Genomic DNA, 12722 nt, shown 5'->3' on the forward strand with positions numbered 1-12722 from the left:
ATAATCTGTTAATTTTCCAAAATACATAAATTTTTATTTCTATTCTACCTATATAGCATAGTCTGAAAAATCCCTCATTATAAGCTAAAAACTTCTTGTTTCGAATATGGCTTCCTTCCTCACTTCTTTGTTCTACTTTTAAAAACAGAAACAAAAACATTACTGATCAGTCTGGAAGCCTGAATATTACTTTGAAATCAAAACATCTTTTTAAGTAACAAATTTCTCCATCTTCCATTATCTTAAAAACATGTATTTTATAATAGTATTACAATAGTAACTATGAATCCAAATTCCTAAGTTCCTCAACAGACTTTAACTTAGCACCTAAGGTACACAAAGATTCATAAGGTGAAACTTAGACTTTACCTTTGACAACTGATGGAACAATAAATAATGCCGCTTCTCTGCCCATCTTCTCCCCATCCAGAGGAAATTTCTTCATTAGTACCACTCGTTTTCCTAATCATTTTTTTTAAGTCAGTAAAGATAAAAATAATGGGCCTTTTAAAATCTTATATATTACCTTGAGAATTAGAAAAAATATTTTAAAGGCAGTATTAAGAGGAACTGAAATATAAAAAGTCAATTTTATTATGGGCACTAATAAAAACTGGTAATTCTGATAATAATGTAAATCATTCTGTGGACAGTCAACTAATAGATCCCCTGTTCTGACTCACTAGAAGAGAAGCTTCCTATACATAGCAAGGAAAACCGTCCTGCTAAGGACTGACAGAGCAGCTGAACAGCAGCACATCCTGCAGGGTGAACAGGCATATACTTCATTCAGTTGGGATGTAGATGGTAAGAGTTTCACTAAAGTCTAAGCTGGCCAAGAAGCGTAGTGTACATAAACTGCAAAGTCTTAAAGTTTAGCAGCTCTTCATTTAATATTCAACCTCCACCCTTGTCTTAAAGTTTAGCAGCTCTTCATTTAATATTCAACCTCCGCCCTCAATTTCAGTTTTTATTAAAATCTGATTGGGCTATAAACTATTGTTCTGAATTGTAACCACCATTCGTATACTTAGTCTGTTGTTCCTGATTTGGCAGCAAGGGGGCTATAAATAATAACCTACAAGTCTTTCACTCTAAAACCTTTTATATTCTGGATACCTTTGTCATAATTTTTATCAACCTTTCCAATCTCCCCACCCCAAGAAATAGAACCTTGTTCTTGACCCAGGTAGGAATGCCTGGCTGGATGCCTTCTGTGGACAGGTAGATAATATGAGTTCAAGCAGCTTCATTCATTCACAAAATGCTGGAGTCAATATTTGTGATTATTATGACACATTATTATTATAGCCCCCAAACAATTTTTTACAAAATAGACACTTGTACAAAATATAAGTGTTAGATACATTCTAATAAATTTCAGAGGCAATATTTCTTTTGTCTGGCTTGAGGTCTTGTCCCACTTAATCTTTCCTGCCTTGCAGCTTCCCTAAATCCAGTTCTGATCCATTGTTTAATTGCCTACCTTGCAAATTATATATGTAACTATGAGATCTGTCATGCGGGGAAAGAAAAGCACTGATTACAAGTTGGGAAATGAGGTTCTAGTCCTAACTCCTCCACTAATGGGAATATGATTTTTGTAGGTGACAACCTATGTTTGCATTTCCATTTTACAGATGTAAAAATGACGATATACCAACTCACAGGGCCAATTTAAGAATTTCATTAATAAGTAATTGTGGTAGTGCTTTATAAACTATATATAGCACTGCACAAAAAGGCACAACTACTGCTTATATAAGAAATCATATTACTCTAAAAAAATATTTTACACTTTTAGAAAACCTCAATTGAATAGGATAGTCAGGTATGGTATGGTTCATTGATACAACTGTCTATTTAGTTAAGTAAAACTTCTTTACTTTCATTTCTCTTATTAAAAGCTGCCTGAAAATGTGTTAGTACATTCTACTGTCTAAGTATATAAGACATAATTGTGCTAGACATGTTTCAGGGTGCCTATCCACTTGTAACTTCTCCTAAGAAAAACTACCCAGCCCTCTGGGCCAGGGGATATTTTTGTTAACATTGATATCACTTGTATCCCCCTTCTTGGTAAATGAACCAAGTGGTAGAGTTTGGCTAATTCATAGCAAATTATGACTTGTCTATCTCAGCTCAAATATGTGATTTGGGCTCAGACTTTGTCTCAGTAATTTGATCTCAGAATAGATCCTGATAACTATAACAATTTAGTGATAGTAAAACAAATCTGGATGAAAATTTATCAGAGAAGTCCAAGACAGAGGTAGAAAAGGCTGACAAATTTGTGGCATCCAAAAGAGCCTTTCACTTGCCTTGATCACCCAAAGGGATAGTCCCCCTTTTTAGCTAAGATCAATTTCTAGATCATTTTATTTAAAAAGTCAATCTGATAATTAGGGAAAGGGGATTCTCTCTGTAGTACTCAGAATGTGTATCAAAGATCTGTAAATTTATGCAGGAACTTCTTATAATCTCGAGTTACAATGCTTAGAGCCCCAAGCCACAAAAACCCTGCAGGCCCTATTGAGGAGGTTACCGGTTGGGGAGGTAAATATGGTGAATGGTACCTGCAGAAGTTATGAAACAGGCTTAGTTCAGCTATCTCTAGAGAACAACTATTCCAAATAACCAACAAATCAAATGACAGGATTCAGCTTTATCTCTGCAACAAAAATAGTCTCTTTAGTGAGAGATGAATTAGACAGCTAATCTCTATAAAGATGAACAAATAGAAAAAAACACTAAATAAGCTTTAAAAAACCAAAAAGTAGGCACAGAGAGGTATGCTTTACCTCATTATGAACAACTGTTTTCAACTGCTGTTTGACTGAAATTAGCTTTACCTTTTTAATTATAATGCCTGAATCCTGGACAGAGTATATAATTTCTGTAACTTCTGCTATATGCTTCTTGTGAGGCCACAGCCTGATAAAATTGATCATTAATGTTTAATCAGTTTCATAGGCTATAGATTATCTAATATTTTAAATGAGGCCTGAACCTTTCAGGGTGAATACTTCTACAATTCATTTTGGCTCTTTGAAAATGATCTTCTTCTTGTGACGAAATGGGAAGAAAACCTCTGTTGGCTGGTAATTTATAGGACTTGCTCTAATACACAAAATCTTAACTGTTACTTAGTTATGGAGAGAGGTTTATAGTTTTCTCTTGGCCTGGAGTCCAGAAACAAACATAGTAGTTCACAGATACTTATCTAGGGAAATATACTTCTAACAAAAGTAATTTTGTGCTTTCTTTTAATTTTCAAGCCACCCGTTGGCTTCCTCTCTCTCTTGAACAAATCATTAACACAATTTAAATATTTTCCATTTTTTTTTACTTAAAATTATTTAAACATTTCAAAAATATTTTTTAACTTAAAAAAAATTGTTAAGTTACTTTTTGAAGGGGGCTTGGCTGCACCTTAAAAAAAAAAACCTAGAAATTTCTGAGTCTTTTTCAAGTTTTTCAAATGAAAAGGAACATAAAAAGAAACTGATTTTAATCTACTTTTTAAAATGTCTTTCTCCACAAGCATTTAAAGCCAACTGTGTTAAAAAGAAAAGTTTCTTACCTCTAATACCCTGGTTTGCAGGAGAAATTGGTTTGGTGGTTTCTACTACATAATCCAATATGCCTTGTGTTATTTCACTGTTGCCTTGAAGTTTAGTTTCCAACAAAACCTTCTTTCTCTTTTTTTTCTGTCCTTCAATGGGAACTTCATGCAACAAAATCTTAGATGAGAAAAATAATATTAAGAGAGTGTTTAAAATAAAATTTACTTGTCCTAGAATATAATAAGCCAGCAGTCTTTCTTAACCCTAGCTGCATATAAGAATAACCTGGACGCTTTCAAAACAGTATCAACGTACAGCTTCATCTCAGACCTATTAAATCAGAATGTCAGGGGAGTGGGGTCCTGGTACTGGAAATTTTAAAGTCCCCCAGGTGATTTAACAGTGTAGCCAAGACTGAGAACCAGTAAGCCAGAGCACTGCTGAAGCAGCAGTCTCCTCAGAACCCCTACAGTATCCCTTAATAGGTTTCAGATAACTAACCTTAAAAAAGCAATTAAAGCAAAATACTAGAGAAGTTAATTGAAGTTAGATTAGATTAGAAGTATTTTATGATGCTTGAAATCCGCTGCATAGAAAAGATAACAATTCTGCTTTGGGTTTGTTTTGGCGGGAGCCTCAATCATGTTTACTAATATATGTATTCAAGACTACAGAGAAGTAACTTAATTGCCTAAAACTTAATTAAAGGAAAAGATATTTTTTAATGAACTTTTGAAAATAGTTCTTTGGGAAAACAACCAAGAACAAAATTTAGGTTGGAATTTTGAATAAGCTGAATTTTGCATTTTTTTTTTCAATTTTTGAGAGCCATTCCGTAAACCATACTAAAAACCAAACTCTCGTAAGTTATATAAGTAAAACTCAAATAAGTTAACTTTTAATATCTAATAATTTATCCATATCAATGAATAGAAAAATGGTCAAAACACATGCAGCAGAAAAGACATGATGATGGGCAGATCTACAACTGTAAATTCTAGCTTGTCAAGATCAAGGTTATCAACAAGAATTTACAGGCTATGGTTTTACTTTATATGTAAATGAAAATGATAATGGAGAATGACATTCAATGGTTGAAAATCAAATGTTAGTAAATCGTTCTCACTTCATATGACTTAGCTCTGTATTCCCGAGAATTGAGACTGGCAGCATTCTTTGGCCGAATAACAGCAACGTACGCATCTTCTATGTTTTCTGGATTTCCCATTGCTTTATAAAACAAAGAAATCCCTTGAAAGATTAAATTAAAGGACACATAACTACTTTGAAAAACAATTTAAAAAATAAAATGTTGATTTTTCTATCTTAGAATACATATACTATGTAAAAAGCAAGTCAGAGATGACTGATTATATCTTACCATTCAAAACCTTTGTTTATAATTTAAGATTACCTTGTCCTTTTTCCTTTTCTATTAAAGGTAGATTTTTGTTTTTTAAAATGGGGATACATACTTTCATAGGTCTTAACAGCATAAGAATCTGCCTTTTGGACCTAAAAAAAGGTGATATGATTATAAAATGTAAATACTAAGTAAAAAATGGCTTGAACTAGCAATTTAGAATAGTACCCACTTATTTTCTATAAATTACACAAGTGAATGTCATACTGTTAATAGTTTGGAAGCTAGAAATAGATAGCTGCCATTGACATTCTTTCCAGAATCTTTAAAAAGAACTTTGATATCTGACATTTGGATGAACTAAAGGATAGTTTATAATTTTCATTGGAGGTGCCTATCACAGACTCAAAAACATTTAGTCAGTTGATAAAAGCTTTCTGATGACGACTTAAGAATATTTCCCACTTCCATTATCAATTCCCTAGATAATCCAAAAATTTTCTTCCAGATATATAATATATATATTTTAATATACATACACATGCACATTTTTTTCCCCAGACTAATTTGAAGTCTCCATTAGGCAATTTCCAACAAGTAACTGAAGTTCAAGCACTCTCGATTGTTTGATAGTTCCATCTCTCCATTAAGTGCTATTATTAATTTTTTTCATGGCTAGACTAAAATACACCTCTTTGTATTGAATGTATTTTATTTATTTTTTTTAAAAAAACTTCCTCTCATTTATATGCCAGTAAATTTCTAAAAGAACATCAAGCAAGGAGCTGCTTTCCTGGCCATGGTGAGATGAACCTTCTTCAGTTTTTTTTAAAGTCCATTAGGCATTAAAATGACCTGTTCATATTTAATGATTTCCTTATTGCCCCAACTCTCATAGAAAAAAAAGAGCTCATTTTCAAGAAAGGTTTTGAATATCTCTTGAGAGGAGATAGAGGACTTTATTCTGTTTTCTCAACGCAATTAATAAAGTCATTTTGAAATCTTTAATTTGCTTCCTTGTGTAATAACAAAAGCCTTTAATTTACTTCCTTCCACTGCCTCATAACTGGAAAATTTCCTTTAAAAGAAATGTTTTTAAAATCCAGTAACTTTTGACATTTTAAGTAAACGTTAGCCTAAAATTAAAAGAACCATTAAAATTATTGCACAAAAATTATTTTAATTTATAAATTATTTTAAATTATAAAATTTAGTTATAAATTATAAAAATTTTATTTTAGATTATAAAAATTTTCACTGATTTAGATCCAGAGAAACTACAGATATCTCAACAGAGAAACTACAGAAAACATTAGGATTGAGACATTTCATTTTGTGAAAAGTTTTGAAGACATTCATTTTCACTCTATACCTTGTGGAATTTTTTTCAGTTCAGTTTTTCCATAAGATCATCTTAAAACCCACCTCATACAACAGCACTTTCTATACTAAGTGAAAAAGATGAGGCTTTTTTCTTCTCAGAATTTCTATTTAGCAATTACTTTTCACCTCAGATTAACAATGACTTCAAGATAATAAAATCCAACAAATTTTGAAATGTATGGATGCCTCCTTGAAGACTGCCAGCCCCCAAAAGAAAGACATTGCATTGTGAATACATTTTGTAACATATATGGCACTACTACGGAAACCCTTTTTTCTATTAAGCACCTAAACAGAGAAATCAAGTAATTCTTAGTTTTCTAAACACGATTTAAAGCAAATCAATTCCTGTGCTGGTCAACTCATGTTAAAAAAACATCTATTAGCAAAAAGCTTTATTTGTTAATACTTATCACTTCTCTAGAATATTTGGTATTGCACAGTACACTCAATTTTTAAAAGATAAACAAATGTGATATAATTTTTAAAAACCATGAGGGTTATAGCATTTTGTTTTTACACCATTTAATGTTAATGTACCCCAAAGATTCTAAAAATTGAGTTTCAAGAAATATTCATACTTGAATGTTTGAAATATACATACTTGCAGTGACATGAAAGAAGGAAACAAAGGCTTAAGTGAGGAATAGAACAGAAGCTACTAATATATGAAGGCAAAACTGCTAAGGCAGAAACACATGCAAAAGGATTGGAAGAGGGTAATTTGAGCTAAAAATAACAGAAAAAGCTATAACTAGAGCTTGTAATGTGTTTAGACTGAATTTTAGATAAAGGTTCAAGTGACTAAGTATAGGAAATATGTGGCATTTTCTGGAAAATGCTTAAGCATAAATGATAATATGCTGCCTGACTAATAAGGCCTTACAGATATGTAGAAGTGGTTCTCAATTAGGAGTGATACCTACCTGGGATCATCTGAAAATCTGTAGGGGCATTTCTCGTCACTATGACTGGGGAGAAATGGGGTGAACAGATGCCATTTAGTCCCCATGGGGGGAGGTTTGTTAACATCTTTACTAAAAACAGTCCTGTTGAACAAACTGCCAATAATGTCTTTAATGAGAAACATTTGCTATATACAGTACAGATAGACAAACTTTATTTATTTATTTTGGCCGTGCTGCAAGGCTTGCAGGATCTTAGTCTCCTGACCAGGTATTGAACCTGGGCCCTAGGCAATGAAAGGGCAGAGTCCTAAACCACTGGACCGCCACAGAATTCCCCAGATGGACAAACTTTAAAAGTTGTTTGCAATGAAGAAAAAGAGAAGATTCAGTACGTGAATATAGGTATTGTAAATTTAGTTACCAGAAGTCAAAATTAACAAGATGATTTACAATGTACATGCTAATAGAAATTACCAATAATGATCAGAAAGTGTACTTCATGAATAAAAACAAAAAAAGGAGCATTATCTTAGGGTTCTGTAGGATGTTCCTGATCCCTTCTCCTCCATCCTTAAGCAATGTTTCTCAACCTAATAAAACCCATGTTATTATGCTTTTAAAATAATATGAATAAGTGCTAACACCTATAATGTTTATTATGTGCTAGACACTGTGCTAAGTGCTTTACATGCATTAACTCATTTTATTCTTCCCCAAACCTGATGAAGAGGGTATTATTATTATCTCCATTTTACAGGAGAAGAAAACTGAGGTAGAGTAGCTAAGTTACTGGCCACTTCTCCACTCTCCTGGAACAATTTAATATTTTAAAGCATTGTAACATTAGAGAGAAGTGATGGCAACTAAATATCTGTAAGAATACCCCTACAGGGATATGCTGACCATTAAAAATTTCATCCTTTTGCCACTCAAATTGGTTTATAGTAATAAAAAGAGAGGAAGTAATAATAAAGCAGAATAGAAAATAGTCACTGGTGCTACTTCTAACACAGCTTGCTTTGTCCTTGTCCTTTCAACCAGTTCTACCAATCATCAGGTAGTATCAAAAAGTACCATCGAGGGCTTCCCTGGTGGCACAGTGGTTGAGAGTCTGCCTGCCAATGCAGGGGACACGGGTTCGAGCCCTGGTCTGGGAAGATCCCACGTGCCGCGGAGCAGCTGGGCCCGTGAGCCACAGTTACTGAGCCCGCGCGTCTGGAGCCTGTGCTCCGCAACAAGAGAGGCCGCGATAGTGAGAGGCCCGCGCACCGCGATGAAGAGTGGCCCCCACTTACCACAACTAGAGAAAGCCCTCGCACAGAAACGAAGACCTAACACAGCCATAAATAAATAAATACTTCAAAAAAAAAAAAAAAAAAAGTACCATCGGTAATTTTCAAGTACTTTTCTTCTGTTAAGTGACATTCTATTCTGTAATTTAAGATATTTAATAATCTTCAAATAACTTCTGAATGCAATTATACTAAATCTGGCTAACAGAGAAGGAACTAAGTAATAGTGGAATTGGGAAACAAATGAATTCCTACAAGTATATTTAAGGAGGTTATTTGGGGGAGCATGATATCATCCGTAGTATATCTAAATATGCTTTATATCAACTGCTACTGTAGTTCTTCAACCCAGTTCGAAGGGGAAACCAACTAACACATTAACTCGGGTTTAAGTCGAAAAGATCATGGAATGAATTATTTGTTTTTCGATTGTTATGAAAACATTTTTGAGTTTTTGACATTTCCCCCAAAATAAGATGACGACATCAAAGCAGTTAAAAGACATGATGCTGAGAGAAGCATTCGCAAGCAAACTGAAGACACAAAAACTCTCCAAGAGTGAGAAGGGAATCATGGAGGTGAGATCCTGAGTCAGGTCAGCTAGATCAAAGATTTCTGGTGAAGCTAAAAACACCATGGAGAAATGAGCAAAGAACGTAAAGCCCAAAGCCTTAAAAGATGGAGAGAGGGACAGAGAGGAGCGGTGAGCTGCAAGGACAAGTCGTGAATCGCTTTTCCTGAAATGACAAAAATCAACACTCTGCCTAGGAGGTTTTTCCTCCGCCACCGCCCATCAGCGTCCACTAACGGAAAAGGACGTGCACGCCTCTCTGCACCGAGAGCCGCCACCCAAAAACGGTCTTTGGCGTCTTTGTAAGAAGTAAAGTCCTTGCCTGGAAAAACTAGATGTGGATGGAGATAGTTCGGCCTCCTACCTTTCCGTTGCTCTCGCTGGCGTCTGAATCGTGCTCCTCCTCGTCTCACCCGTGCGGGGGGCCGAGGACCTCCCGGGCCGCTACATTCAATTCAGTGGGTGGGACAGTCACCTGGGGGGCGGGGGACCGTCACCGCTTTCTCATTTCTCCTTCCCTTCACTTTCCCAGCGGCCAGGCCCAACTTCCTGTGACAGGAAAACAGTTGGTCGCCACCAGAAGCTGCCCGACGTGTTTGGCCGCGCTCCGCACCTCGCGCCTCAAGAGCTCGGATCTCTGGACTCGGAGAGCCTCTTGTCCACAGTCTCTTTATTGGCCTTCCATCTCCTCTCAGCTCAGCGCCACACACACCTCACCCCCTCCCCAAACTAGGGGATTCCAGATCTGCAAAGGCCTTAGCTTTCCATCCTGATGCTACCGGGGCGAGGAAATCGCTTCCGGGTTCACGCCCCTCGCAGCCTCGCGGTTGGCGGTGGAAGAGCTTCCGGGTCGGCTGCCGAGCTGCTGCCGTTCCTGCTGTTTCTCGCTGGGGCTGCGGGCTGTTTGGGGCTGGTGGCGGGCGGCTTGGGGACTGGGGTGGTGGCGGCAGTGGGCGCGCCAGCGGCTGAACCGGAGGCGGGGGAGGGGAGGGGGGCCGCCCGGGCTGCACGCGCGTGCCAGGCTGGAGCATGAGCCGTATTTGACCGCGAGGCGGAGGCAAGAGCCACCGCCCCCTCTTCTCCTCCCCCGAGTGAGGCGGCGCGGCGGCCGGAGAGGCATGGGGGGCGCCCGCCCAGTCTGAGCCTCGCCGCAGGCGCTTCCAGCTCTCTCTGAGTTCCCCGCGGGCCTCCAGGGCGCACCCTCGGCCCCGGCAGCCTTTGCCCGGCGGGCGCACCGGGGTCGGCGAGGAGGGGGCGCAGGGCGAGGAGGGGTTTCCGCCCGGGTGGGTGGGGCGCAGGGAGTACCTGAGAACACCGGCTCGGCGCGGGAGGCAGGGGCGGCAGAACTGCAGAGCTGCGGAGTCCATCCGACCCTTACCCTCAGCCCGGGAAGTAACCGTAAGTCTCAGCTTCGCCGTACCGGTCTTTTTGAGGCTGTCTCAGCCTATTTTCGGCTCCGAGTTCAGCGCTACCGAGTTCACGCCCTCCCGGGACTCCTACAAATATGCCTCCCTTCATTTGTGGAGGATTGTGTGTCCCTATTCCTGAACAGGCAACATCCTCTGACCCATTGGGAGCTCTTCTCCCAGCGAATTTGCAAGCCTCTGTGTTTCGGTAGCACGTCCCATCCTCACCATCTGGATGCATCTCCTTGTCCCTCTGTCCTCAAAGGATCTGTGCCCTCCCTTTTTTTCTGTTTGTACCCCGGACCTCACAGCTTCCCCCGCCCATTCTTTGAGACGTGGAAAGCCACGGGTTCGGCTGTTCTCGAGAGCTGGAGAGTCTTGAGCGGGTGGATGGATGAAAGTGAAGGGCTATAATGGGTGGGGATAGGGGCACATAGCTCTAGGGAACCTTTATTTTTGCAGCTTCTGCCACCACAAAAGACTGGGCCTTTCCTCTGGACCTTCATTCCTCTCCCTTCCTGTGTATAAGCTGTTTTCTGTACGTTGCTGTTTGAGTCGCAGGAAACTGGAATTAGAGCTGTAATTAAGATCTCCCGAGGAGGTTTTGAGGATGTCTCACAAGCTCTATTCACACGAAGTGGCATATTGAACAACCTTGTATTGAAATGAAGACCCATTCCGGGGGAGATTTACTAGGAGGTCTGAGAAATCAATGTGAAAACAAAAGTCTGATGTTTCAAATGTGTTTTGGATACCTTTAGATAATTTTTTAGTGTGTTGAATTTACATTTAATTCTTAATTTAAAGTGTGTGTGTGTATGATGTGAAAATCTTTGCCTTGGAAGTTTTTGCTTTGTTAGTGGTTAAAAAAACTAAAGTGATTTTTGATCACGTCAGATTATATTTGTCAAGATATTATCTTAAATCCTTAATTCCATAGAGACCTTTCTTTTAAAATTGATTTGGCTCAACCATCTACAGATGTTACACACCTTTGTGCCTGTCACCTTCCTGCTTCTTAGTTAAAAAAAAAAAAAAATTAACCGTGAATATCTTCAATGTGTATTTCCAGATTTGCAACTAGGCATTTTTTCTCGTTAAAATTTGGTTTCCTTTTTAAACTGCCACAGCAGAACTTTCCAGAAATTAGACTAAAAAGTAACTGTAATGCTGTCAGTGACTGGACAATAGTTCTTAGTTGACTTCATGCATTTTGTACTTTTCCAGGTACTGTAGTAAGCAAATGATAATTTAAGAATGATTTTCCTTTGTGAACTACAGGTTCTTTGTTATTGTTCTCTAAATTACTCTGTAGTGTAGACTGGTAGCTTTGGTTATTTTTTTCAGAAAACGTCATTTTGTTAAGTAAGGTAGATGTGTTTAATAATGATTTTTTGTTTTCAAAACCTTCTTCTAGCAGTTGATTTGAGGTTATTATTTGATTTGTAACTGCACACTGTTCACAGATTTTAGTCTGAACTAGGCTTAAAAGATGTATCTCCAGCTGTCTCTCTGGAATTGTACTTTACCGGCTTGTGTCAGAAGCCAAGCATTGCACAGAGTTGAATGTATTATTAAGGGTGTGGTTTTTGCTTTTCGTAAAATTGATCAGTTTGCAAATAAGAAGAGTGGGTGCTGTAGTGATGTGATGGGCAATAACTTGAAAAGGTCCTTTTTAGAAACAGTAAATTGACCCCTATTATTCTTGGACGTAGGGTGGAAAAGATAGGACTGTATTTTCACTTTATGCTTTTTCCCTTGCCCATTGCACTGAGAATTTTGAGTTTTCAATATGAAAGTGTTCTGAAGCCATGCAGACCGTGCCGTAAGTGTGGGCTCTATCAGGTGGCTGCTGAGACATGGGAGAGAAGTTTTGTTTGCTACTCTTTTATACTCCTATAGCACTGCCCACTTTTGAGGGAGTTGGTTTTCTTTCTTTCCTTTTCCTTTTCTGGGGTGCACTTGAACTTGTGAAAGTGAAATATGTGTATTTACAACTTGTAGGTAAAAGCTCAAGCTAATTTTCATGTATAAATAGATGGAAGAACTATGAATTAAGTCTGATTCTTCTTGAATGGAAGTTAGGAAAGATTCCTCAGTGTTTTGGGTACTTCTTACCTCTTTGGGTATGAACATTTATTTAGATGAAATTTAAAAATCCTTCTCTCTAATATTGAACTTTATATATGACACATTTGCCAAAACAGATTTGAGAGTGACTCAGTCATTATTA

General features: G+C 37.8%; 2 protein-coding genes across 10 annotated transcripts in view; one reads left to right on the forward strand and one right to left on the reverse strand.

The window, feature by feature from the left end:
- KRIT1 (KRIT1 ankyrin repeat containing) overlaps positions 1 to 9867 on the reverse strand; it is a 36303-nt gene extending 26436 nt beyond the window's left edge. For 2 of the 4 annotated variants that reach the window (XM_036863884.1, XM_036863882.1), the window contains exons 1-4: positions 9448 to 9867; positions 4693 to 4796; positions 3584 to 3743; positions 370 to 462 (exon numbers count right to left, since the gene is read on the reverse strand). In XM_036863884.1, coding sequence (XP_036719779.1) covers positions 370 to 462; positions 3584 to 3743; positions 4693 to 4794 — 355 coding nt within the window. In that variant the 5' untranslated portion in view covers positions 4795 to 4796; positions 9448 to 9867. Of the gene's footprint in view, positions 1 to 369; positions 463 to 3583; positions 3744 to 4692; positions 4818 to 9447 lie in introns of those variants that run through there. The other 2 variants (XM_036863883.1, XM_036863885.1) reach the window with 2 other exon arrangements.
- Positions 9868 to 10337: 470 nt separating this feature from the next.
- Positions 10338 to 12722, forward strand: part of ANKIB1 (ankyrin repeat and IBR domain containing 1) — a 138356-nt gene continuing 135971 nt past the window's right edge. For 4 of the 6 annotated variants that reach the window (XM_036863467.1, XM_036863469.1, XM_036863468.1 and 1 more), the window contains exon 1: positions 10338 to 10481. The gene's annotated coding sequence lies outside the window, so the exon portion shown is untranslated. The remainder of the gene's footprint in view (positions 10482 to 12722) is intronic. The other 2 variants (XM_036863466.1, XM_036863471.1) reach the window with 2 other exon arrangements.

The sequence above is a fragment of the Balaenoptera musculus genome, chromosome 9 (assembly GCF_009873245.2).
Source record: "Balaenoptera musculus isolate JJ_BM4_2016_0621 chromosome 9, mBalMus1.pri.v3, whole genome shotgun sequence".
NCBI lineage: Eukaryota > Metazoa > Chordata > Mammalia > Artiodactyla > Balaenopteridae > Balaenoptera > Balaenoptera musculus.